Below are 27,807 nucleotides of genomic sequence, written 5' to 3'. Positions count from 1 at the left end.
GCCCTACTTGTGATTCAGTGTTCAGAGTTCCCATTGATTCTGGGTCTCCCACAGATAGCCACAGAGCTAGCTATTTTTATAGCACTTTGTGTGATTGTGGAAGATTGCAGTCATCTACTTAACGAATGAAAACGCCATAATTTCAAGGTTGGCGTTTTTCAAAAAGCTGGTTGCCCATTTAGCTAATGACTTCCAGCACTGCTACTTCAGAATCTAAGGTTTATGTGGTATAGTAAAAAGCTGAAGTGGGTTGCAGCAGACAACAAGGAAGCCACAATGGAGCTGTTGGTGTTCTAGGATGCTCTGTTAAACCATAGACCATAAAGAATAGTGTTGAACGAACAGCTTCAGGCAGGCAATTGGATTGGACAAAGATGCAGCCCGATGGCGCTTACAGTTCCCGCAAAGCTAACCGTGTCTGCACTTTGTTAAAGACCCAGCCAAAACCCATTAAAGATCTTGACTGCCTATCCAAACTCAAAACTAACCTAAAAGAATGGGTAACCTTAAAATACAATTTGGCATAGCATAGTTTAACTCCATGAACACCTTGGTAGTAACATCCTCTCCACCCCACCCCTCCTTTCTCTATAAATATACCTTTTGATGCTACTGAGTTTTCTACCGCTATCATATTGCATTATGTTTTACTGAGGAATTGAGTACAATGGACCACAATGGAAACAAGCCGCCTGGGGCTTTATGTGTTATCCTTCCAACATAACATTTGGCTGTACCACCTGCACTGTTTATAAAGTATTCAATTCAATTCAATTCAATTCAATTCAATTCAATTCAATTCAATTCAATTCAATTGAGCTTTATTGGCATGAGAAAACATTGCCAAAGCAAAATATTAAATAAATATTAAATATTATTAAAACAGTTGAAAATGGGGAACATAATACAGTTGGAGGGGGTACAGCATTCAGAGCATTGTGTAAACAGAGCTATGTCACATTCAATCAATCAATCAACTCTTTGTCAACTCTTATGCTAACCAGATATGCAATTCATTTTGGTCATTCTTCTGCCTATTACATCATGGTTATATCCATAATCACAATAAAGAATGTCAATGACCTCTTGTGTGTTGTTGCTGTGTATTGTTCAAGGTCTAGTCTTAGCCTGAGTGATGACCAGGTGATGTTCAATCTTCTGTCAGCACAGCTTTGTGTGGTTTAAAGCTTCACAAACATCACAGCATTTTAAGCACGGCAAGAGTTCAGCAATGTTGACACAAGTATGTTGACAAAGAGTTTAGGTTATCGCAAGGCATGTTCTGTTAACAATAAAATATGTGTGTGTGTGTGTGTGTGTGTGTGTGTGTGTGTGTGGGGGGGGGGGGGGGGGGGGGGGGGGCTTACACATAGCTGTTGTAAAGATCTATATCCATGGAGTTAAGGGTGAATTATGAATCTTCAGTCTCCAACATATACCAAATGTTGGTAAAGTTATGTGCAGTAGGTTACAGTACAATGGAAAAGCATTCATCTACAGACAAATATATCTCTCTAAATGTGAACACAGTGAGTGCTCAAGGGGAGTCTGTGAGACTGGATACTAGGCTAGCTGCCTTCCAAAACCACATGTCAGTGATATATGGACACTTTGGGCAAGATATTTTTCCTCAAGTATCCAAGTGGCAGGCTAATTCTTTTTGTTGGAGAATTTATTTGCCGATTTATTATGGATAAAGTTTTCTTAGACAATCTACTATAGGCATGTCTGACTGAACAGTCTACTTTTTAACCACTTCTACACACATAATAAACTTGCTCAGGGTCGGTTCGGTACTAGCCGGGTCTGTACTATCTGCATAGTGTTGTAGCTTGTAGATCTGCTATTTTCTATATAGACCGGTGCCCGTTGAGATCTCCATATATGGGCATAAGGGGACAAAGGCAAACAGATGGTCAAAACGGGTCCTATGACAACAGGTATATTGGGGTTTGCATTAAAGGGTGGGGACAAAGGCAAACAGATGGTCAAAACGTGTCCTATGACAACAGGTATATTGGGGTTTGCATTAAAGGGTGGGGCATTCATGGGGTCCGCTCCAAAAAAGAAAATAAAAGAGACAAAGACAAACATAAGACAAGCAACAAAGCGTGGGACTGGGAGAATGACTTGAATGATGCAGATTTAAGCAGGCTGTGTATTCTGCTTAAAGAAGAAACAAACAAAAAGCGACAGAGATCTCATATATGGGCATAAAATGGACGCAGATAAACAGATATCTCCATATACGGGCATAAAGGGACACAGACAGACAGATACAGAGATCTCCATATATGGGCATAAAATGGACGCAAATAGACAAATATCTCCATATATGGGCATGGGCATAAAATGGACCCAGAACTATATCTGCAGTGATCTCCATATATGGACATAAAATGGACGCCGACAGACAGACAGATACAGATATCTCCATATATGGGCATAAATGGACACAGGCAAACAGATGGTCAAAACGGGTCCTATGACAACAGGTAGGCATTCATTCCCTATTTACATCGTTCCCGAGTTGGCCAGGTCGCCGACTAGACGCTGGGCCGCCCTTTGGGCGGCCCAGCTTCTAGTTCAGTAAATTAAGAGTTAGATATTCCCATAATAGGGATGCTATAGGGCTTAAGTGTTAAAAAATATATTTTTACTATTTATAGAAGGCACACTGTCAATTACAAAACCTTATATCATTTTAATTTCCTTTCTCTTGCTTCTTGCTTTGGGGATATCTCACTAAGTATTATTGCCGTTTGTCAAGTCAGGACAATCTTTATTTGCATAACTTTTCATACAGGGAGACAAAATATCAAACAGTTATTTGGATTTGATATAGATAACACTCTTTCTGTCTTCGTCACATTGGAAAGCACGCAAGTTCTTTACAAGCATATTTGAGTTCATTGACTTTAAAGAAGCGAGAAAGACTTTAAAAGGAAGTGGCGACAGAGAATCCTCAAAAACACACAGCTTTTTCATTTCCTGTTATTGAGGAAACTGGTTGCCATGGCAAGAGGATGCAAACAAATACTTGCCAGTTGCTAAGGAAATTGCAGTTTCACTGCAATGTTTATTTGTTCAAGCTTTCTTTTTTTGTTTTGTTGTTGCAACACATACTTGTGTCCCTGCCAGGTCTGAGCCGTTAAATGGGACTTAATGACAATAGTTTAGTGGAGCAGGGTGGGATGCTTTGAACTATATCTAGCTTACTCTAAATGGTTTTCATAGCATTCTTTTAATGGGAAATGTCTGCAGGATGTTTTGCTTTGAATGTAGTCGATAATGGCCATTTGGGACTTTTTCCCTTTTAACGATAATGTAATTCCCATGATTCAAATGTATATGTTTGACCTGTTCTTACAGCTACAGCAACAGTGTGTGTGTGTGTGTGTGTGTGTGTGTGTGTGTGTGTGTGTGTGTGTGTGTGTGTGTGTGTGTGTGTGTGTGTGTGTGTGTGTGTGTGTGTGTGTGTGCGCATATGACATGTGTATTTGTTTTGAATGTGTGCCATATGTGAAACGCAGATCTAACAGTCCAAATCAAACACAAATAGAACTAGTCTGGCTTCTCTGCCTTCTTGCAGAAGGGCTCTGGGATGTTTTAGATGAGACTATGCAAGAAAAGTATTTGTTTGTCCAACTCAAGACATGAGCATCCAAAAACGACTCCACGACTCCAACAATACTTGTTGTAGTCACCTCATTCACTCGCTATTAACACGTATAAAAAGACTTGGGCGTGTGCTGGCATAAGTGGTGAAGCTCAGAAGATCTGTTCACAAATCTGAGAGCAAACTATAAGTGTATCTACCGGTACGCCCGTGGCACACAACGTGATGAAAGCTGCACGAACTCTAGCTCCTCTGATGATGTAATGTTACAATAATGACTCTACAGGTATGTGAGCAAGAGAAGTAACATTATGATTAAGGCAATTAAGGAAGTCTTTATGTATGCCATTGCCAACCATAGGATAACCCTCACAATGGGGCCAATCTGATAGCCAAGTGGTTAAGGTTATTCATCTCTCAAGACAGACTCTGATGCTACGCAAGTCAGATGAAAAGGAACAAAACAGAGAGGGCGTTCTCTTTTATTTGAACATGGTTAGCCAGATTGGGGCGCATAGGCTACCGCATGGCTGCAATGCCGTGATCACGTCCCCGGTTGGATTCTCATTTGCTGAATGTATTTCCCCTACTCTCTCTCCACTGTCACGTTCAAATAAGGGCTTAATAATAATAACAACCTGCATAATAATACAGTATTTCTGTCTGTCAACCTTCGTTGACTGGATACTTTTGGATACTGGATGTTTTGGGGAGTTTCTCACACTATAACAGACTGACTATCAATGAGTGAGCATACGGTACATAGATTTTTTTTAGGTATTGACACTCAATTTGGTTGAGAGAGAGACAGAAAACACAAGCCTGCAGCTTGAACCAGTAAAACTCCCTAATCGGGAGATAAGCGACCGCCACGTTGCATACACAGACTTTAGAAGGCAATCGTAGCCAATCAGGAGGGAATATGGGGAATGGGACAGATCCATGTTGATGACATGACTTTAGAGATGTGTACCACTTTACATGATTTTAGGCCAAAAGGAGCATTGTCCAAAAATGTGTTTTGCAAAAATCGTCCTGATGGTGGTGCTAGAAAAGGGCCATGTGAGAAATCAGGGGCGGAGGTTGTGATTTGCCATCCAAGGAGTGTGAGTACAAAGTTTGGCATGGATGGGGCAACGGTGGCCGAGATAAGAGTAGGAGCAAAAGTGTGACGTGACGTGACGTGACGTGACGTGACGTGGCGTGGCGTGGCGTGACAGACAGACAGACAGACAGGCGGAGGGACAGACAGCCGGTGGAGCTTTTCATAGTAGCCTACAGTAGGTTACAATGAAACAAACTGGTGATGTTGCTGTTATCAACACAGACTAAGCAGTCAACTACCAGTGTGCTCTATGAATCAGGGGTTCTACTGACCGACTCAATACCTTTGGGGGAATAAAGCCTGTAACCTTTCAGCTACACAAGATCATCTCTAATTCCTTGTGTTCTCTTTACTTAATTAGTTCAGCTATAATGTATTCTTTGTACCATGACAGAGTAGTGTTATAGTACTTATTGACAACCCAGGTGTGTCAGGTTGAACAGTGATTTCTTCAGATGTAGACTCAATTGGTAATCTCACTGCCAAGTATGAACCCAACCCAGCAACCACATTAAACACGTTTCTCCAGTGTTTCCCACTCAAATGACATCACACAGGAAATGACATGTAGGAAACTGATCTGGAGTGTGAGGTACTATAATGGGACATCAAAGGAGAACAGAGATAAGTAACAGAGGGAAACGAAACCTTTGTAAAATGTGTGTGTGTGTGTGTGTGTGTGTGTGTGTGTGTGTGTGTGTGTGTGTGTGTGTGTGTGTGTGTGTGTGTGTGTGTGTGTGTGCGCGTGCAACCTCCAGCAGTGAACAGATTATTCAACCGTCAGCAGACTCAGCACATGTACAGTAGCATAACAGGTGCTTTTACCAGCGTGATTACCTGTAGGCCGCAGTCTGTTGGCATGGGTCACGCTTCCTGTGATGGCTTCACTGGACCAGAACAAGTCATAGGTCTACTTTCCAACTGCAAACTGACGATCTTGGAAAAGAGTTCATTGTTTTTGGTAGAATATAAGTAATCCAGAATGAAAGGAGGAAATTGTCCGAATATCACATTAGTTGTCCGCAACTTGAGGTCTCATGTTCCTAAGGCACTTATGCATCATTACACACACAGTCTGGTAGTGTCTGTCTGAATTCCATTGAGTCAACCTGGCCAGCTGGAGCTGATCTGCTTTAATCAGGCCACCTGCTAATGCCAATCTAGTAACAACAGCCATAAATGTACTGACTGCTGCTCAAACGATGAATTCTCCTATCAACTGCAATACAATGGGGGCACCGATGGCCTAGTGGTTAAGGCAAGTACCGTATGGGCCCTGATGCAGCCTGACAGTGATAGTTGAGTCTGGGGTTCGATTCCTGAGCCCGGCTGACCCTTGCTGCGTGTCACCTTCCCAGTTCCAGGTCAAACCCCCACTTTACTGTTAATAAAGGCAGAAAAGCCCCAAAAGTATCGTAAAAATAAAAGACTGTGACAACTTACAATAAATTTGAGACACATCAATGTGTGCATATGCATAAACACATTTCTGTGGTTTGGTATGTGTATATGAATCTGTACATTATGTGTGCATGCATTATGTATCCATGTGCATGCATGGCTACAGCCAGGTCAAGTGGGCAGACTGGGCACTAGGGACATCTGTTCACCTCAATGTGTTTGGTGCCCTTATGCATAAGGGCCACGCAAAGATATAGGTAGGGTGTGTGAAATGTGAAACTGAAAATGGTTTCTGTTCAGATGATGTGTGTGTGTGTGTGTGTGTGTGTGTGTGTGTGTGTGTGTGTGTGTGCATCCGTGCATGCGCATGTGTACAAGCATGTGTAACTTGTGAAACTGAGACACTTCCTCTTTGCCTATCTCTTCCCACTCGCCACTGGTGACAGCATGTATCTCAACATGAAAGACACCATGTCCCACGCTTACAACTGCCACCATCTCTGAGGTAATGGTCTGACTGCATCATGTCCTTCTTTCAGCCTCTCCTCCTCACACTGTTCCCATCATTTGTATATTTATGTGTGACTGATGACCTATCCCATAGAGAAAAGAAAATACCGGTATCCCAAAAACATGTTGTAGACATTGGAAATAGATAATCACAAATATGTTTGGGACATATTGTTAAACCAAAAATCTATTTTATATATTTCTAAAACTTTTTCCCCCCTTTATTTTATGGCTGCATGGTCTGCGTATGTCAACCATGTTGGATTCCCAGGCCCCAATGCCTGTCAGTCATTATTCTTTTCTGTCAACAACAGATTTGTAAGGCCGATGACCTACACCCTGCCACAGCTTGTTTTAATTCACTCCCTCATTACTTAATCACAGAGTTCATGTTTGTTTGTTTTGGGTTCTGCTCTCTCATTCCTCTGCACAGAGTGCGATCCATCAGTGTGGATAATTGCAGTTCCAACATGAACACAGAACACCACAACCCCAGACAGTACTGGTTCAGCTAAAACAAGCACAGCACACAGAGGTTATTTTCATATGCATGAAATGTATTAGTATCAGACATTAGCAAGTCTGTGTGTGATGCTATACTGCGTACTGTAATTTTCATGCTTATTGACTCTGATTTTCTTCCCACAGAAATTAACGAGGCTACAGTGTATGCCTTCAGAGTTCACCAGAAAAAGAAAAGAAAAAAATATATACTATTTTCAGGATTTGAGAATACATGAATGTTATTATATCACAGTGGTCTCTCTTGTTATCATGACTTTAAGAAGTAACAGGAACAAGTTTGCACAAGTTCGGTGCTATCTCACCCCATCTTGCTCATCTCTTTCACTCCACCCTGTCTGTCTGTCTGTCTGTATAGTCTCTCAAGAACAGACTCTTTGCTACAGAGGAACTTTTCTTTGACGATGGTAAGCCAGATTTGTCTGTATGTGATGTTATTGGCTCTGTCCCAGCCCTGTCTCTCTGTGTCTGTGATGATGTCTTCTCTGTCCCTGCCTAGTCTCTCTGACTGGGATGATGTGTTCCCTGTCTGCCTTCTCTATGACTGTGCTGTCTGTCTGTCTGTCTGTCTTCTGCCCTGGCAGCTGCAGCCATGGATGGCGTGGCTTTCTTTCTCACAGGAAGTCCCCGTGCAGGGTGGGGGATCAGATAAAGACGTGGTGTGAACAGGATGACAGTCCCTGTAGAATGGATGGCGGCTATGAGCAAAAAAACAAAACATGTCTGGGTCCACTACTGCTGTGTAGGACTTATTTTTGTCTGATTTATGCTTGGTTACACACTGTCGCGCACCAGAAATAGACAAACTACAAGCTCACAGCGGGTTGCAAGTATTTTCACAGTGTGCAACTATAAATATAAATCAGGCTTTAAACAAGTCAAAGAGGAGGAGGAGGGTGTGTGTGTGTGTGTGTGTGTGTGTGTGTGTGTGTGTGTGTGTGTGTGTGTGTGTGTGTGTGTGTGTGTGTGTGTGTGTGTGTGTGTGTGTGTGTGTGTGTGCGTGCGCGCGTGCATAAAGTTGACACAATAGCGTACATATACTGTACACATACTGTACTGTTTGTGAGTGTAATAGAGATGGACTATACAATACAATATGTACGTACAGTATGTACGTGTTTGTAATCAAGACACTTGTATATCTATGCTTTCCAGGGTGACGCACAACACACACCTCAAACCTCCATCCATTGCCATCTTCAACTGAAGGGCGGTATACTGTATAGGACTGATCATTCAGAGATCTAATTACAGGGAGAGAGTGGTGATAAAACAGGTGGCAACCACTCTGCCTGGAAGAGAGCCCAGACAAAACCCCAGATCTGAGGGGAGAGCATGGCATTGGCACTGTGTGACCTTATAACCACCTGGGTGGCACTGGGATAGATGAGCACTTTGGCTGAGCTGCTCATGTACTGAGGCAGTTTAACCATCCCAGTGAACTCTGGAGACTCCCTCAGTCAGAAAAGGCCGGTTGGTAATGACAGTAGAAAGAAACCTAGTATAGCAAGTGCTCACTTGCATGGGACAGACTATGGGGCTGTTAAGTATGACATAATTTTGTAGGCAGAGGAGAATTTCTGCCCCCAGTTTCCGTGAATCTTTTTACTATTTTTACTATTTACACATTTTTCTTCTCTTTGTTGTTGAAAGGAAAGTGTTAGAATTATACTTTAGTCGTTATTTTTTAGTCGTTTTTTGAAATAGCGAGGGACAGAAAATGCTCTGGGGGCAGATTCTCCTCTGCCTACAAAATGATGTCACGGCTTAAAAGCCCCATAGCACGGTTCTCGAATTAACCACATGAACACTAGCATCCCTGGGGCACACATTCAGCGAAAACAGCAAATCTACAAGATGTTGTGAGACATATTTTTTTTAAGATATTTTATGTAGAAGGGCAAAAGCAGGGGGTCTGGTCTAGAGCCCTGGGGGACTCTGGTCCACTAAGTATACTAGCCCTTACCCGTTCAAAGATGTGAGCTCTGAAATGATGTGCAGTGTGTGGGTTATGGGGTGCACTGTGGGTACACAGTATATGAAGGATGGAAAGTAACTTTAACTGGTGCTTACATGATAATATGTAGGAGCATCAATGTAAGAAATACCCGTTTCGTTTGGCTATAGAGATACTGTGTACTACTACTGATCTGCACTCCCCCCCCCACCCCCCCACCCCCCGCGCCTGCGCGCGCGCATACACACACACACACACACACACACACACACACACACACACACACACACACACACACACACACACACACACACACACACACACAGAGAGAGCTGGTTAAACATGTTGCCTCATGCTAGATGCAGAATAGATAGGCCTCATGCTAGATGCAGAATAGATAGTAGATGCACCATAAAAATGCTAATATACAGCATACGATTTGTGAAAGTGACAAACGGGCTTCACAGTTATGTTAGGTGTGTTCATATGCTAATGGTGATGCCATTTCAGATCAATTGCTCCAGCCACTGAGGAGAAACGCTGTTTCAGACAGACAGACACTCAGACAGACAGACAGACAGACAGACAGACAGACAGACAGACAGACAGACAGACATTTGGAAAATTATATGTTTGATAGGGTTTATGTAGTTAACACACAACACAGTATTCATTTTTTATGCTGCTTGCCATGCCGAGGAAACTGTAGAAACTGTATCGCTACACAGAAAACTGCTACAGGGAGCAGATGTAATGTACTGTCTGGATAGTCCGGATGGCTGATTTATCCTTTGGTGTGTGTAACTGTGTAATCACAGTCACAACTTAGCTGTGAGTCTAATTAGTTGTCTCAGGACAAGTGTGACTCTCTATACTTAAATCAGTTATTACCAACCTCACACGTTTTGAAATTGAGTGAACATGCATGGATGCAGCAACGCTCAAATCTGCACTCATACAATTCCACACGCTCATACATTTAATGAACATGGATGCAGCAATACTCTAGTCTAGTCTAATCTGCACTCATCACTTCCACACGTTCACACAGAGTGGGAGGTGCCCTGTTCAGGCTGTTCAGCCAAGGCTTTCTGGAGCAATCAGCGTGCTTTTCACCCAACTAGATTTTCTTGAGACCTTTCATTCACACATCCTCAACTTGGACAGTGTACAGATGGACTGTTATGGGAGCCACTGCTTTGGTATTTGTGGTCTTAAACTATCATTCAGTTCCCCCCACGAAATAGAAGCAGAAATAAGTCCAGCAATTTGAAACACGTAAAAGCATAACTTTCAGACAACAAAAGGCAAGGGACCAGTAAAGTGAGGCTGGTATATTCTCAGGCTGCTCTCTTCCACACCACAGAGGACATAAAGGACCAAAAGGTCTGTGTTTTATCATCATACAATGGCCTATTGAGAGGTCTTTGTTTGGTTCCCATGGCAATAACATTAAAGGATGGTGGTGTCCTGGTGATGGTATTTGAGCTAAGTTGGATGTGATTGCGTTTACATCTGTGACGAGATTAAAATGTCCAGCTGAAGTTCAAAGAATATACTACTTGGAAGTAAAAAAAAAAAAAAAAAAAACTACAACAGCTAATGTTATCTGTTATCGAAATTGCACAGTTTTTATGTTGATCGTTATATCATCTTGTAACTACAGAGCAATCTGTACTTTGACCTGCTTTGTATGTTTGGTAACATATGCAACCAAGACAAGATAGGTTGCCACTAAGAAAGTCCTGATAATGCACCATCCTTACAATGCACATTATCAGGATGGCGTGTAGGGTCATTGGGTGTGACCAGATGTCAGCTTCACAGCTGTGCAAAGACTTCATTCTGAATATGGCTTATTGCATCATCAGTGACCTTACTCACCCTCTACACAACAGGTTCCAACTACGCCATTGGGGCAAAGGAAGGGTTCTGCAAAGAAAATAAGAACAGCCAGGTTTAGCAAGTCTTTTGTTCCTTCAGCAATTCAACGACTTAAACCCTATTTTATACTTCATCATAGGTGTCACATGGTGAAAGTAGTCGTATGTAATGTATATCTGTTTTATGGTTATTTTGATTAGGACTCTGCGATATGAGTGATTAAGAACATTCACCTCAGCTGTGATGCCAGAAATTGAGCGATGGATACAAAGGTGAAGGAGAAGGACAGTAACAGACTCAATGGCTCTTTAAATGCTATATAACAGTAGTATAAACAGTAGTAACATAAAGGAAGTGCCACAGTGGAGAAATATGGAAGGAACTGTTAGATAGATACCTTTATTATCCCACAGGGGAAATTCAGTTGCCCAGAGGCAGCACAGCAGTTAAGGTTACAAGTTACAGAGAAGTAAGAAAAAGAAAAAGAGTACTGTAGTATACAGTCCAAAGAGCAAGCACAAAAAAAGATAAATAAAACATAAAGTGTCGAAAGCTTTATGTTATGATCTTTACTGCTTTACTGTTATGATCATGCGACCGCTAGTCGCTAGAGCAGACAGATAATGGTTTTCCTGTGGGCGACCTACGTATACTCTGATGCCTGACAGCAACTCGCTGGTTCGATACCTGGCTGACCGGACCACTTGCTGCATGTTACTCCCCTACTCTCCCTACTCTCTCTCCTGTTTCCTGTCTCTCTCCACTAATCTCTCAAAACAGATTAAGCAGACAGCAAATACTTTTTTTCTTTGCAGATGGGTTCCCAGATTACTCTCCACTGACTATTGAATAAAGGCTAGAACCCAACCCCACACACACACAAAAGATGATACATTTCCCTTTTCCCCTCAAGTTTTGTTTCAGTTATTGTCTTAATCTTCTATGTAAACAAATGCACTGCAAAGGAAGTGTTGGACCATGAACATCGTGCTGGCCCACATTGGATTGGTGCCATGGAGAGCAATGAACTGGTCATTCACTATCAGTCTGACCGCTAAATGAGTCTTATACACAGTCAAAATATCTGGAAGCCCATAGCAACGAGTGTTGACATCATATAATAACATTGAACTCCCTGTGTTTGGGGTGTGCCGTGAGTGACAGCACCTTCCGACCAACTTAATTTCCATACATAATAAAGTTTACCTGAACTGAAACCTGAACCTGAGGCATGTATCGTATGTATCTGTGTGTGCTCTGCTCACTTACTAAAACAACAAATACGTGTTTACACCATGATCACATCACTAAGACAAGCTGTCTCTGTGAAAAACATCACAAACACAATACACAAACCTGTGCACGCACGCACGCATGCACACTAACACACACACACACACGCACACTAACATACACACACACACACACACACACACACACACACACACACACACACACACACACACACACACACACACACACGCACACACACACACAGTATTACCTAAGCTTGCCCTTTGAACTGTGCATTGATAGAGTGTGTTCCCTGGACTTGGGTGTGATCAGCTAGCGGTGCAATAATTGCATAAAGGGGCGGGACTCAGATTGAGTGAGCTGGGAGTCAAAACACTGTGTTTGCCAAACGCATCACGTATGATGACATCATGCCATGTTTGTTACAGTATCACATGGGTGGATGTATGGTTACTAGGCTGTTCACTGACGTTATGAGCCTTTCCATCTGACCCATGGCCAAGCCTAAAGGTTAACAGTATAAGCTGTAAACTCACTGAGTTACAAATGGATAAATTAACAAGTTACATTTTGGAATACAGGCATTTTACCTGTGGAAGAGTATTTTTTATATATTTCTTACTTTATACTTAAGTTAAAAAAACATTTCTTCGACCTGCATATGATCATATTTCAAACAAATAATTGCAGAGCTAAAGGGGAGCTGCCTCTGCTTGTGTCAATTTCTAGCTGGGGGCAATCCAGGTAATACATACACTGCTGTGCTTTCACGAAAAGAACAGCATCTTTTATAGGCGTTTACAGTGCAAATAAATACTGCATTACGTTTATTGCAACATTACAATAAGTTAGATTCCCGGATACCTACAAGCCACGGATACAAAACAACTGCAAGGGCCTGAGACAGGGTGCTACGTCACTATATAGGTAACAAAATATTCCTGTGACCAAGACAAAAAATATGATTATAGTAAATTTACTCCCACTGATTACGGATGGGGACCCGAATGCATTTGGGTCCCCATCCGTAATCAATGGGGGTAGGCCTACATTTATTGTAATCAAATTATTGTCTTAGGAATGCAACAAAAAACAAAAAATATTATTGAATTCAAGTCTCCAAAGGAAAGTAGAGGCGTAAAGAAAATAAAGGCTTTCAACAAAATAATAATTAATAATGCAGTATTTCCCCTTGGTGACATTTTACAAAACAACTTATTAAGATTAAGGGGTAGGGTAGAGCAGAGTGTGAAATGCACCACACTAGCCTAATTATTTAGAAGTTTCACATGTCCTGTAAAGCAAATTTTGGCAGACAGCTAGCCTACACAGCAAAACAGTGTTAATGGAACTCAGAGAGTGTAAAATGGACCCATACCGTGACTGATAGTGAATGAATGATAGAAGTTCTTAAATTACAGACAGATGTGCTTTCACTCGACTCTGTGGTGTTTTGGTGTAGGCTAGTGTAGTCTGCCTGTCTTCAGTTCCTCTGTGCACACACACACACACACGCACGCACGCATGCACACGCGCGCTCTCTCTCTCTCTCTCTCTCTCTCTCTCTCTCTCTCTCTGAGTCAAGCGGGGTCACGCCTCTCCCTCTATTCAGAAAAAGGGAGAAAAAAAAAACTTTGACTGAGCGACTATTTCCTGAGTGGTATAAATAGGAGAAGCCGCGCGCACATCTGCACTTCTTCAGAACAAGGCGTGGTCATTACAACAGGTGGGATAGATAGCAGGGTCGCTACTTTGTTCATTTTAACAAGGATCATTATTTCTCTTCTGGACATTTACCACACATAAAACTGCAAAATGCCCAAGTGTCCAAAGTGCGACAAGGAAGTTTACTTTGGTAAGACTCTTATCTCTCTTTCTCTTATTTATTTATGTATTTATTTATTTATATAGGCTGCTATATATTTTCTTGCCATAGCCCTAGTTCCTCTATCTATGTGTTGTTGATATTCTGTGAGTCATGTGCAGAAGTGCAGAACCGTTAGTTGCATTCAACTGCAGAGTCGATATTGAGCTGTCAGCCTGTCAGTCTGTCAACCGCGAGGAAACAACTGGACGCTATTTCCTGATATTAAAAACATGTGCATGGTTCGCAAAAACCATGACATATTTTATTCATGGCCTACGATAATAAATAAATATAGGCTACCAGAAAATTATTGCAAGTGTTTAAGCTGGTTAAAGCGTCATTTTAATTATAGTGTGTGGCATTTTTATGTTTTATTTATGTATTTTAACCAGGAGCCTCGGTGAGATTCTTCTCACACACACACACACACACACACACACACACACACACACACACACACACACACACACACACACACACACACACACACACACACACACACACACTTTACAAGAGTGCGCTGGCCAAGACATGCAGCAGCACATTAAAACATATTTGCAGACAAACATAAAACGAGTAGTGTACATACATTAAAAGCTTTATGAAGGTGTGCTGATTTATGATTTACTTGTTAGATTGTCGTGTTAACTGGAGGTGAAGGTTAGTTCACTGTTACCCTCTGGGTATTCTATTGATGTTTTATAGATATTGCTTTTTATGAGTGAAAAGAAAAAGACAAGATGGGGAGAGGAAGTAATATGTCTTGAAGCTGCAATGCATAATTTATGCCCAATGTCCTACCCGGGATTCAAACCCTTATCTCCTGCATGATAGATGGCAACCCCCCCCCCTGTGGAGATAGCCTACTTATGAGCTTCAGACAGTACTACTTGTCAACCAGTAGGTGTCATACCTACACCACACACATGATTTAACTTTCTCAATGGATGAGTAGGGAGACCACCTCCATCCACTGCAGATTAACTAGTTACAGTATATTGTATTAATGTACTCTACCATACAGATTGGTAAAAAAATAATTATAGTTATAGTTTTATTCATTAAAATAACTTCCAGTCCGCAGCTTTAAAGTCTGGAATCCTCAGTTAATTGTAACTCTGAGAGCATATAAATGGCTCCATCTGTAGCAGGAGTGATCAGGGCACCTGGGGAGGAAAGGACATGGTCCACTTCATTTCATGTGTGCTGGTCCATTTGTCACATTGTCAGTGGTGCAGTAGCATGAGAGCAGGGGCTTCACAAGGTGTAGGAAAGTGGGACTGAGTTACCAGGGCACAAGGTGGAGGGGCCCTAGTAACTTTAGCTATTGAAAAATAGCAGATATACAAGCTCACAGCGCGGCACCGAGTGCCGCGCTGCGAGCTTGTAGATCTGCTATTTTTGAAAACTCGTGAAAATGTGCGCAAATCTTTGAATATAGCCTATGTATTTTTTAAGTGAACATTTGTAACTCAAATTTTGCTTCTGGGGGGTCCCTGGAACTAAATATTTTGAGATGGGGGGTCCTTCACATGAAAAGGTTTGAGCATCACTGACATGGAAACATAGGTTTCTTGCCACACATTTTCACGATTTTTCAAAAATAGCAGATCTACAAGCTCGCAGCGCTGTGAGCTTGTATATCTGCTATTTTTCAATATGGGGGGCCGGCAGTGAATCCTTGTACCCAGGGCCCAGAATTTGGTGTGACGCCCCTGCATGAGAGAGTAACGCATCTCTGGAGACACACAGAAACGGTGTCTAGCACAAGCCTTCAAAGCCTCGTTCTACACTACATTATGTGCTGTGGCTTTGGACTGTCAGTCAGAGGAATTGACCCTGTGGCTTGGGACCCATCGTTTCTTCTTCCATTCTTCCTTTCCTGTGGATAAAATGTACCCTGTTGGCAAAAACAAGCAAAGCATTTAGTTTCAAGCATTCTTTTGTGTGGTATGTGGCAGGAGAAAATGCACTTAAGCCTATGTCTGAAATAGCCGAGGGCAAAAGTGCAATAAATCAAGACTTTTCATTATTTTTTTCTTTATGACTGCTTCTTAATTAAGAGCATAAATCGATGATAGCTATGTCTATGTATTTTGAGGGCAGAAAATGTCTGCATCATTAACCCATCAAGAACACATTTAACGCACATCCTCCCGATTTCGGTGGCTGAGCCAAACTGCAAGGGCAGTGAAATCGTTAACCCTTCAACCAAAGCGTAGCTTTTCCACATGTCCAGAGCGGTGTGCAGCAAAGCCCTTCCCAGACCTGCTCTATTATACTGTAACCTGCTCCGTGTCGTTTGCCTCACCCCTTCAAGCTGCAGGAACCTGACATGCTCACGTTTCCTGTGAGGATGTCACCTCATGACACCCCACCCACCCCGTCCTCTTTTCTCTCTCTGCTTGTCTGTTTTGGTGTAACTAAAATGCTCTCAGTTGGAAACAATCATGCTACTGCTGCCTGCCTGCCTGCCCGCCTGCCTCGTCCAATGATGAGGGCTTGGAACGTGGTTTCCAGCGTGGCTGAAGTGGGCAAGAGAAGGCAATAAAAGCTGCTTCCCAAATCTCACTGGAAACTATGCTTTGGACCACTGGCCTGAGCACATAGATATAGCGAGAGATTGACCGAGACAGACAGACAGACAGACAAAGGAACAACAAAAGGCTTTAAGTGATTTCCCATGTACCGGTACATTCCTGCAATTTACATATTGTTCGTCTAAAAAAAAGAAGTTCATCAACTCAGTGATATCTGGTTTCAGCCATATATTACATATCATGTGAGGGGCGATTTGTTTTTTTAATTTGTTAAACCTTGTTTATTTGATTTTTAATTGAAGCATTTAAGGCAATAAAAGTGGTACAATAATATGTGAGGGGCGATTTATATTCTTTATTTTAAAAGGGGGGTGGAGGAAGGGGGGTGCAACGTTAATGGAGAAAACTCTTGTTCCATGGAACTATCCAGGTGCCATCCTAATTATTTTTTGGGAATCCAGAACACTCTTCCATAAATAACTTTCCCATTAGTCTTGTTTACTTTTTTTCCCCTCTCCTCTTCTTTGGACAGGATGTAGTGAATGGTGTGTGTACACTGGACATGATCCATAATACTACTCCAACCAGGGGTGTCGCACCAAATTCTGGGCCCTGGGTACAAGGATTCACTGCGGGCCCCCCATGAATGTTCTTCATAGGGGGAGGGGGTTTAACCCATTTATACAGGGAAGTTGAGGGAACTCATTATTACACATTATTTTGTGCTTTAACTATTGAACAATAGCAGATATACAAGCTCACAACGCGGCACCGAGTGCCGCGCTTTGAGCTTGTAGATCTGCTATTTTTGAAAGATCGTGAACATTTGTGCAAGTCTGTTTCTATATCAGTGGTGCTCAAACATTTTCATGAGAAGGACCCCCATCTCAAAATATTTCGTTCCAGGGACCCCCCCTGAAGCAAAATTTGAGTTAGAAATGTTCGCTTAAAATACATATACTCAAAGATTTGCATGCTTTTCAAAAATAGCAGATCTACAAGGTCGCAGCGCGGCACTCGGTGCCGCGCTGTGAGCTTGTAGATCTATTTTTCAATAGCTAAAGTTTAAAATGAGTAAGGCCCCTCCACCTTGGGTCCTGGTAATTCAGTCCCACTTTCCCCCCTCTTGTGACGCCCCTGACTCCAACACTTGATGCAAGGAGCAGATCAGATCATTCCTTGTCACAGCCCATTTGTCCTCCAAACACTGGGGGGAAATAAAACAGCCGGTGCATAAAACAATCTGCTCCATCAACGTCCCCATGTTTGCTCAAACCCAACAAGGGTGGGAAGACATTTTTATATACAGTAGCTTTGGTTAGGATTTAAAATTGAGCCAAGTGTACATCGTCACTGGATCAGAAGGTAATCCCATACATGGTATATCATCTTGAAAGACTTAAATATAATGACATGGCCAAAATAGGGATGACAGGCTTAAAGGAGTAGTTCACCCCCCAAAATGACTTTCTTTCTATTGATTACTCATGCCATGGAGACTTGAGTTCAATAATATTTCTTTTGGTATTTGTCACATTCCTAAGACAATAATTTGATTACTGTAAATGTACTCCCATTGATTCCGGATGGGGACCCAAATGCATTTGGGTCTTAGGAATGTAAGAAATACAAATAAATATTATTGAACTCAAGTCTCCATGGCATGAGTAATCAATAGAAAGACAGTTGTTTTGGGGGTGAACTACTCCTTTAATTGTGATTAATGGAGTTGGAACAACTTAAGTTCGGGAGGAGATGTGGCCAAGCAGAGGACAATCAACCACCTCTAACCAGCCACTGGTAACTCCACCCATGCCACCCTGTGCCAACCACTCACCCATCTCCTATCAAGCCGACAACTCGTCCTCCTCCACCAATCACGGTGGTATATAAACCCATCTTGAAAAAATGGCGGCGTGCATAGTTTCCAGTAACCCACCCTCCCTCCCTCTTCTTTTCTTTTCTACCCCTATCCTCTTCTACAGGTTCCAGGTGGGGTCTCTACATACTTCACCACGGACGCGTGCTCTTGACCCCTAAGCCAAAGTACCTGGGTCTGCGACCCCCGGAACCTCCCCACTCATGCCTGCCATCCTCCATCCGTGCTCCTGACCATCTAAGCTGCACACTACACGCGTGTGGTGATGACCTTCGATGATCATGCCAGCACCCCAAATGTAATTCTCGTGCCCATGGCCATCTAAGCTGCACACTACACGCTTGCGTGTGTTGCTGACCTTAGATGACCACGCACTCAGAGTGTCATTTCACGCCCTTGGCCATCCAAGCTGCACACACCATGCGAGCATGGTGCGTGACCTTAGATGACCATGCTGGCACCCCCATGTCATCCATGCCCCGATGACCAAGCCGGCACCTACGTCATTCATGCCCGATGACCGTGCCGTCTCCCCCCATGCTGATCGGGCGTCATAACCATCTAAGCCGCACACAGCATGCTTGCGTGTTGTGATGTCCTTAGATGACTATTTCGCACTCAGCATCTTGGCCGTTTATGCTGCATGTCCCATGGCACGCATGTGATGCGCCCATAAACCCCCATACACCAAAAGCTAATGTTGTTCGTGCCCTTGGCCATCTAAGCCGCACACTGCATGCTTGCGTGTAGTGCTGACCTTAGATATACATTAGCACTCTGCATTCTTGGCCGTTTATGCCACGTTGTTGCCTGACCTCACTGACTTGTTATTGGAAGTGGAGTGCAGTAATTAGTGCAGAGCATGCCTTGGTCGGGAATTCCGTTCCGCCACCGCAGTCTACTGGAACATATCACCCAGTTAGACCTGAGACACTTGACCCTGGTCTAGACAATGCTCCCAGCTTGTTCTGTAATCATACCTCCCTTTCATATCCATGTAGATTTCATGAGAAAATAAGGATCCGTATTTCCTGTGATAAAACAAGGATAATATCATAGATGTGGTAACTTATGCATAATAATACACAACTTCATCAGATAACACTTTCCCTCTTGCCTTATGTTTGTCTTTTCGTCCCTTGAGTGTTTTTCACCTCTCTGCTGATTCCAATAATGTTTTGTGTTCCTTGAACATCTTTATGACAGAGTTGTTGCTCTTTAGCTTATACATGGGACAGCAGTGGCCTCAGTGCTCAAAAACATGAAACACCCGTCAGCATTTCCTGTCTCTAGTTGGGTCAACCGCCTTGGCCTGATGTACGGGTCCTTCACACACGCACACATGCATGCACGTACGCACATGGATACAGATGCTTGGCCTTATGCTTGTCCTTATAATGATTAGTCTCTGCAGTCAACAGCCAGCCAAACTCTCAAATATCTCTGGTCGTATAATAAGTCCCGAAAACATATGACTACGACAACTCCCTGGAATTTTACGGTCCTCATGATGAGTGTTTGTGAAAATCAGCCTTGCAGATAAAGAGATTCTTTATCAGAGTTTATGGTGGGGGGAGGGGGGGCAGGCAAATTCCTCAAGGACTCTCCCTCCTCTCTATAAAACCACCCCCCCCCCCCCCCCCCCGCCCGACACACTCACTCAAGCACCACACCCAGACAATGTTCTCAAATTTATCAGAGAGAGGAATGTACGTTCTGCTGGTGCGACTACCTACCAGGCTAGAATATAAAGATTATTATCTGCCAAATCTCACAGCCTTTAGGATCAGGCTCGTTCCTGATAGCCTCTGGGCTTCATGGCTTCATGGACAGTGACACAGCCATGCCGTCTGACTGTTCATTGCCTGTGTATTGCGATTTGACGTCTATATTTCAGTCCATGTTAACCACTTTCAACCTTGTGTCCCTATTGTCATTATTTTCAAAATAATTCACAAAAAATCTAAAAGTATTTCTTTTAATTACACACAACACTGTGGTGCAATTCTTAAGTGGTTAATCGTGTATTTTTTATCTCTTTGTCACAGCTGAGAGGGTGACATCACTGGGGAAGGACTGGCACAGGCCCTGCCTGAAGTGTGAGAAGTGCAACAAGACTCTGGCGCCCGGCTCACATTCACAGGTAAGACACCTGAGAGTTGCACACCTCTGACATGGCTGCTCCATCATGTTTCTGTAGCTCCACTCTCCACCTGGCACATGTATGTAGCGCGTGTTTCAAAACAGCGGCGCAGTTCGGCCAGTGGAGACGCCCCTCTCGTTCCGCTTGCCTCTGATTGGCCTAAGCCCGTTGCCTTGTCAGGCACTCGGGTGGGGACGCTGTCATCTCTGTCACGCGCGTAGCGCGTTACTTTAACAATAACCCGACACGTTATAAGTTATCTTGAGTATGACAGTAGTTCGGGTTTTAATGTTAAAGTAAAGGTGAATTCGAATAAGCTTTAAGGAAATGCTGATGAACGTTAATTCACATTTTATGGTTTCACATTTTATGGTTTCCTTAATTGTTTCGTTTTACAAATGTATTACATTTTTGGCTGTTGTAAATGAACAGTTATGTCTGCATTTTCTAAGTTATGTCTGCATTTTCTAGTAGTGAACAAAACAAGACAGTATATTTTTATCTTTTGTTTAGAGGGGAGTCTCTATAGAGTATAGGGGCGTCTCCACTGGCCGAACTGCGCCGCTGTTTTGATACACGCGTATGTAGCCTACAGTATGTACACGCACAGTGTATAATGAGATGTGCACCACCAGTGTATCCAAGACAAATAACTGTTGCACAACTACAAAAATATTAAGTGATTACAGCTCTGAGGCACAGTTAAGCTAGTTAATTACAGGTATATATGAAATAGAATGTGTGAATAGAAAAATAAATGACATACCTAGAATTGATTCTGCTGATTGATATGTGGATAGCGTATCTGCATTCCTATGCTGTGAGATGCCTGAATGTTTTCAGTAGCACTATATATAAGTACAATGGTAGTAATAAAATACTTTAGTAGTAATACAATTCTGTTCCTTGTAGCATGATGGCAAGCCATACTGTAACAACCCCTGCTACTCTGCACTGTTTGGACCTAAAGGTAAGATTCTTTCAAACAGGATTATTTATAATTTTACATTTTGTAGAGTGGTGGGACTCATACAGTACCTACTGTATCGTATATATATATATATAATGTGTAAGATAGTTTATCAAATTGTTTATCATATTTGTGATCCAGGATAATAAAGAAATCTAGGTATCCCTGACCTCATCAACCTGTATGGAATACTATTCTGCTTAGATAACACTAAACTCAAAGGAATCTCACTCTGGCCTATCAACCATGACCATCACTATTTATGAGGTTCAGACTCCTGCAATTATAGTATCTCCTCTCAAATTGATCTTATCTGCAGTGGTAGAAAGTACATAACATAACCCAAGCCCTGTACAAATTTTAGGTACTTTTATGGTATAAAAATACTTTTTGTATTTCAATTTTTAAATTACTTACTACTCTTAAGAGAAAAATATAGTTTTTACTCCGCTACTTAAGTGGTTGACATACATTAATTACTTAAGTACTATTTTGTTCTTTGGATATTTGAAAATAGTAGATCTACTAGATCTAGGTCAACTTGTAGAACTGCTATTTTCTAAGTAATTTTTACTTTGGACTACTTTTGTATTGTGATATTTTACTCGAGTAATGTATCTGAGTACTTCTTCCACCACTGCTTATCTGATGGTCCTATCTATACAGCTGCTGTTATTCCTTTGGACCGTTTAGACTTAGAGATATATATCTTGAACTAGAAATACTGTTCCTTCGAAACAGTGTGGGCTCGATTCCAACCCAAAACAATAATAGTAAAAGTGTCAAGTTCCCAGGCAATGCTCTCTTTCATTTTACTGACGTAAAATGGTAATGCAAATACAATGTAGACAAGCAGTGTTATTACATGAACTTAAAGGACCAGGTCACCTTTGGGACAACCAGATCTTATTTTATTGTTGTGTGGGGACACGATCAACACAATGTTGAGTTATTTTTTGTGTTCAATCTGTGTTTTTAGATATTTTAGTATTTCAGTATGCTACAACTGGTCATATGATGCATTTTGCATCATATGATGCATGAGATGATGCAATATCATGCTACAAAGCATCATATGACCAGTTGTAGCATGCTGAAATAATAAAATATCTAAAAACACAGATTGAACACAAGAAATTACAGGATTGTGTTGATCGTGTCCCACACAACAATAAAATAAGATCTGGTTGTCCCAGAGGTGACCTGGTCCTTTAAAGGTATGGACAATTAAATCAAAATAAAATTAAAATATAATGTGGACGGGTAACCAACAACAAAAGTTCGAGACCAGTAGCATGTTGGGAACTGAAGTTATGGCTGTTTAAAGCCTGGGAAGAAAGATGGGGAACCTGTGTGTGTGTGTGTGTGTGTGTGTGTGTGTGTGTGTGTGTGTGTGTGTGTGTGTGTGTGTGTGTGTGTGTGTGTGTGTGTGTGTGTGTGTGTGTGTGTGTGTGTGTGTGTGTGTGTGTGTGTGTGTGTGTGTCTGTCCTAGGGGTCCCTGAACTACACTTTGCAAACCAGCAAACCACATCAAAGTAATAGTACGCAGATGGTCCTAATATTGACAAGCTTTTTAAAAACAGCAGATCTACAAGATCACAACATGTCGCAATGTCACATTGTAGATCAGCTTCTACGTGATTCATCTACCGTATGTTTTGTATTAATAATAAAATCTGCAAAGTAACAAGTAACTAAAGCTGCCAAATGCAATTGCAGTGGAGTATAAGTAACAAAAGTGTAAAGTAAAAGTTGGTATACAGTACGGGACATGCTGATCCAAATGCATATGGGATATACTAGGATTCAAATGCAGACAGGCTGAAATTCATGGCTTTTAAAGTGTTTGGGGTGTGGTTTTGCCAGGTGGGTCCACTTCGGTTGATCGTCTGATTTGGAAATGCATTGGTTGTGATATCTCCCTGACAACCAACAACAACCACACAGAGTGCCCCTGCGGGTTCTAGGTTATATACTGTAAAGCCCATCGCCCGGGAACCTTATTCTTTTTAAGTTAAATTTCTAAAACACTACAAAACATGTGTCAAAGACAAATACAAGCAAACGTCTCCACAGTAACACAGTAACAGTTGTTTGTGTGTCAGTGTGTGTGTATGCGTGTGTGTGTGCGTGTGTGCGTGCGTGCGTGCGTGCGTGTTAATAATTATTATTATTATTAATAATAAAATCTGCTAAATAAAAAGTAACTGAAGCTGTCAAATGCTGTATTTATAGTAGAGTATAAGTAACAAAAATGGAAATTAGAGTAAAAGTACCTAAAAATTGTACTGTAGGTACAAGTACTTGTTTGTATATACTTGAGTAAATGTACTTGGTTACTTTGCAGCACCACTAGCCTTACATTAAGACGTATCTGCCGAGACTTTCGCATTGTCACTGCAGGGCCGACTTATGTAAGGCTACATCACCACAGAACAGCCAATGACAGCCAAGCCTTTAATCACAGCTGTGTCAATCAGTAGAGTGGAGAGGGACATTTATTTATAGTTTTAACTATAACTATAGTTTTATACATCACACAGCTTAGACATTTGGATCAAATCAGACAGCAGACCTGTGTGAACGCATTGATATAAATAGCATATCTGAAGTGTGAATATTGCAGCCACAGCGACTTAATATAAACATGGGTCCCTTTCCTCTGTCTCACTCTCTCCCCACTCACTAAACCCATTGGAAATGCATTGGGTGCTTAAAGTTAAACATTTTTATTTTTTTATAATTAAACTACAAAACATTTCAAAACCAAAAGTACAAGCACACGTGTCCTCAGTAAGCTGAACACATAAAAATTTGAATGGTGTTGAAAGGTGTAAGCGTTTAAGAGATGAAGCGCGCCAAAGTTTTGAGGAGATACTGACTGACTGACTGACTGACTATAAATAATGAAGATAACATACGTGTGCTCGCCTTCCAGGCGAGCCCACAATTAGAGGAATAATTAACATTCTAGGCCAGTGGTTCTCAAAGTGGATTCCAGGGACTCTGTGGGTTCCTTTATGGGGGTCTAAATTGACCCATACAGGTCTGTAACTCTGGCAGTGTACAAATGGAACCAAATGAACCCGGTCAGAGTTAAGGGGAGACATTGAAATTTGAACGTTTGAGAAACAGTGTTCTAGGCTACATTTGGACAGGGTGTTTCTATAGCGACAGCTTGTGTTTGATTCAGGGTCGAGTCCATCAGATGTATGGTATTTTTAAAAGGGGCCCACAGGGCGTCCGAGGTCAAGGAAAACATTGTTGTAGGTTTGCTACTCCCCATTTCCGCTTGAAACATAATGCCTCAACTTTGTTTGGAATTCTCACATGATGTAACCTCTCTCTCCCTCTCTCTCTCTCTCTCTCTCTCTCTCTCTCTCTCTCTCTCTCTCTCTCTCTCTCTCTCAGGATTTGGACGTGGTGGAACTGAGAGCCACACATTCAAGAATTAAATAAAAACATAGGTGAGCCCTGGCCCCTTTGTTCATTTGCTTACATTCTTCCATTTCATTCATTTCAACTGTCTGTTCATAATGCAAATAGATATGGGTGCTGTACATTCATGTGTGTTGCACTCTGTTTTCAGGTTAACTGTCCACACAAAGAAATGGGGTACATGCCCGACCAATACAATCAAGAAGCCAACGTTCACACAACCCAGTAACTGCAACCAAATAACGTCCTCCTCCAGAAGTACATTTTGTTATTTTGTTTGATTTTTCAGAGTACATACTAGTCCGAAGACGTGATAAATAACAATGCTATGTGTTCCCCACTAGTGGTAGAATGATTGTCCATTCCAATCTTCCTGTATAGGCTGACATTCTAATTAAACTATTTTTTAAGTTTGCATCATTGTTGTTTTATTGTTGTTACTTTAATCCTACCTGTGACGCACAAAATGTTCTTTGGCAAGACAGTAAGGAAACAAACGCACGCACGCACGCACGCACGCACGCACGCACGCACGCACGCACGCACACACACACACACACACACACACACACACACACACACACACACACACACACACACACACACACAGGGGCTAGAAGAATTCCTTTAAGTGATGTTGCGCAAGTCAATTACATTGTTTGTGCCTACATACCTTGGCATGATGTGTTACTGAATCAAGGATTCTCGAATCCACGTAGGAGCACGGAATATGTGAACCTAGGTGGAACACACAATCCCCCTTTAATCCCCCCGTTAACATTAGCCTATAGTCAACGAGGCTACAGTACGTGTTTAAACCATTGTGAATAAACCACATACATTTGAATGAAAGTAACATTTGAAAATGTTCCAAATTTGCCTGGATTGCTCAACATGTCAAACACTTTGGTAGCCTCCTTTACGAATTCATGACATTAAATCCCCTTAAAATTGCAGACTATTATTTTGAAGCTGTTCTTCAATTCCCAACCACATATACGGTATATTGCATAACCATAACAACATACCTCCAAATTGGCCACTTCTCAGCAATTAGGGCAAACATTCTCCACCTCTATCTAATCTTAAATAATCCCATGGGTGTTGTAAAGGCTTCATAAAGGGTAATAACACATTAAACACATTGACCACGTGACCCTATTTGGGCAAATAATTGCAGATGTACAAGGGATGTGACTTGTGAGCTTGTATATGACCCATTTTCACTATTCGTTGAGTATAGGGCTTAAGTGGTTAATCATATTGTAATCCTTACACATACACACGCACGCACGCACGCACGCACGCACGCACGCGCACACACACACACACACACACACACACACACACTCACACACACATCTGTCACATTTAATGTATGTATACTGTGGCTATGAGTTATGTGACTTCTTTTGATTTTTACTTTTAATGTATGTACCTTAAACATGTCTGTTATCTGAACAGAGCACACTTTTTATGGGCATTTCAGTTAATTGTTTCTGGTTATCATAGTCTGTATAAAATAACAGAAACACTCAACAACAATACAAGCTGGTATATATAGACCAAAAACCTAACTTGACACAGGTGAAGTAAAACACTATCAACACAGGGATAGACTTGGGCAAACAAGGGTTAACCATAGACAAGGCAGGCTACAAGGGCAAACAGGAAGTACAGGGACATTAATTACAAAATAAGATGCACAAGAAACACCTGGGGAATGAACAGGCTAACAAAACTCAGACCTAGACACAGAACATACAAAACACAGAGCTACAGAACTAAACAAGTAAACCTAAATCAGGCAAACAAAACTACAACCCTAAAAAACCAAACAGGGAAATAAATGTCCAAGTTGACGAACATAGACAAAGTCCAAAGGTTGAGGAGAGGGCCGTGACGGAATATAGGGTTAAGTGGTTAATTGGAATTTCAGGGACACAGACAACTGCTCATAAAAGCACCTACAACAATATATGCAGAAATAATGTTGAAAACCGAAACAATGTCACTTTAACCAGAAAATGTTGACCTTTTCCTCAGCATTAATGGATATAATGGATATAGACACAAGCTCGCACATAAACACACACACACCCACCCACACACAAATAATTCCGCACAGAAATGGATCTACAGTAGTACAATAGGTTACAGCTCAAGTGCTATAACAGTTTCTGAAACACGACAGTGGAACGGTGGAGTGTGCAGCGTGGGAGACGGTATTGGGAAACGGGAGTGAAAAAGTGCCAGGTCAGAGATAGATCAGATCTCCAGATCCTTCCTGCCGGACCGGGCAGGCTCTGTGACTTCCGTTCCCACTGGACCACATGGTCCTGCAGAGCCTCATCGTAAGATGTACATAGACCCATGCGCACGCACACACACACGCACATGCATGAGCACACCCAGAGCATATGACACCCCTCCTACACACATTACCGTCCTACTTTATAACTGTACAGTACATTTTGGCCATTTGAAAATAGCCAATCTACAAGCTCAAAATGCGTCGCAACGTATGTAGATCTGTTATTTACACCTTTGAAAACCTGACATCACGCTCATCACGCTCAGGATTCACTGTGATGTCATACTAACAGAATCCCTTTTATGCCCATATATGGAGTTCCCTGATGTCATCAATATTAAGCCCATATCTAACAGGACTTCATATGGGAATGCCCATATATGGAGGCCACATCAGCCACATAC

The 27,807-nt window shown here is 41.9% G+C and overlaps 1 protein-coding gene across 1 annotated transcript; it reads left to right on the top strand.

Annotated features, from left to right (window-relative positions):
- The first annotated feature begins 13,919 nt into the window (after positions 1-13,919).
- On the top strand, positions 13,920-25,504 carry crip1 (cysteine-rich protein 1). Its single transcript, XM_080750547.1, has 5 exons — positions 13,920-14,107; positions 20,587-20,681; positions 21,594-21,651; positions 25,063-25,118; positions 25,241-25,504. The coding sequence occupies exons 1-4, from the start codon at positions 14,068-14,070 to the stop codon at positions 25,104-25,106; spliced, it is 237 nt and encodes a 78-aa protein (XP_080606673.1). The 5' UTR covers positions 13,920-14,067; the 3' UTR covers positions 25,107-25,118; positions 25,241-25,504.
- The last annotated feature ends 2,303 nt before the right edge of the window (positions 25,505-27,807 follow it).

The sequence above is a fragment of the Nannobrachium achirus genome, assembly GCF_963921795.1.
Source record: "Nannobrachium achirus genome assembly, chromosome: 20".
Classification (NCBI taxonomy): Eukaryota; Metazoa; Chordata; class Actinopteri; order Myctophiformes; family Myctophidae; genus Nannobrachium; species Nannobrachium achirus.
The sequence above is the reverse complement of the archived record's forward strand: the minus strand, read 5'-3'. Positions and strand labels throughout refer to the sequence as shown.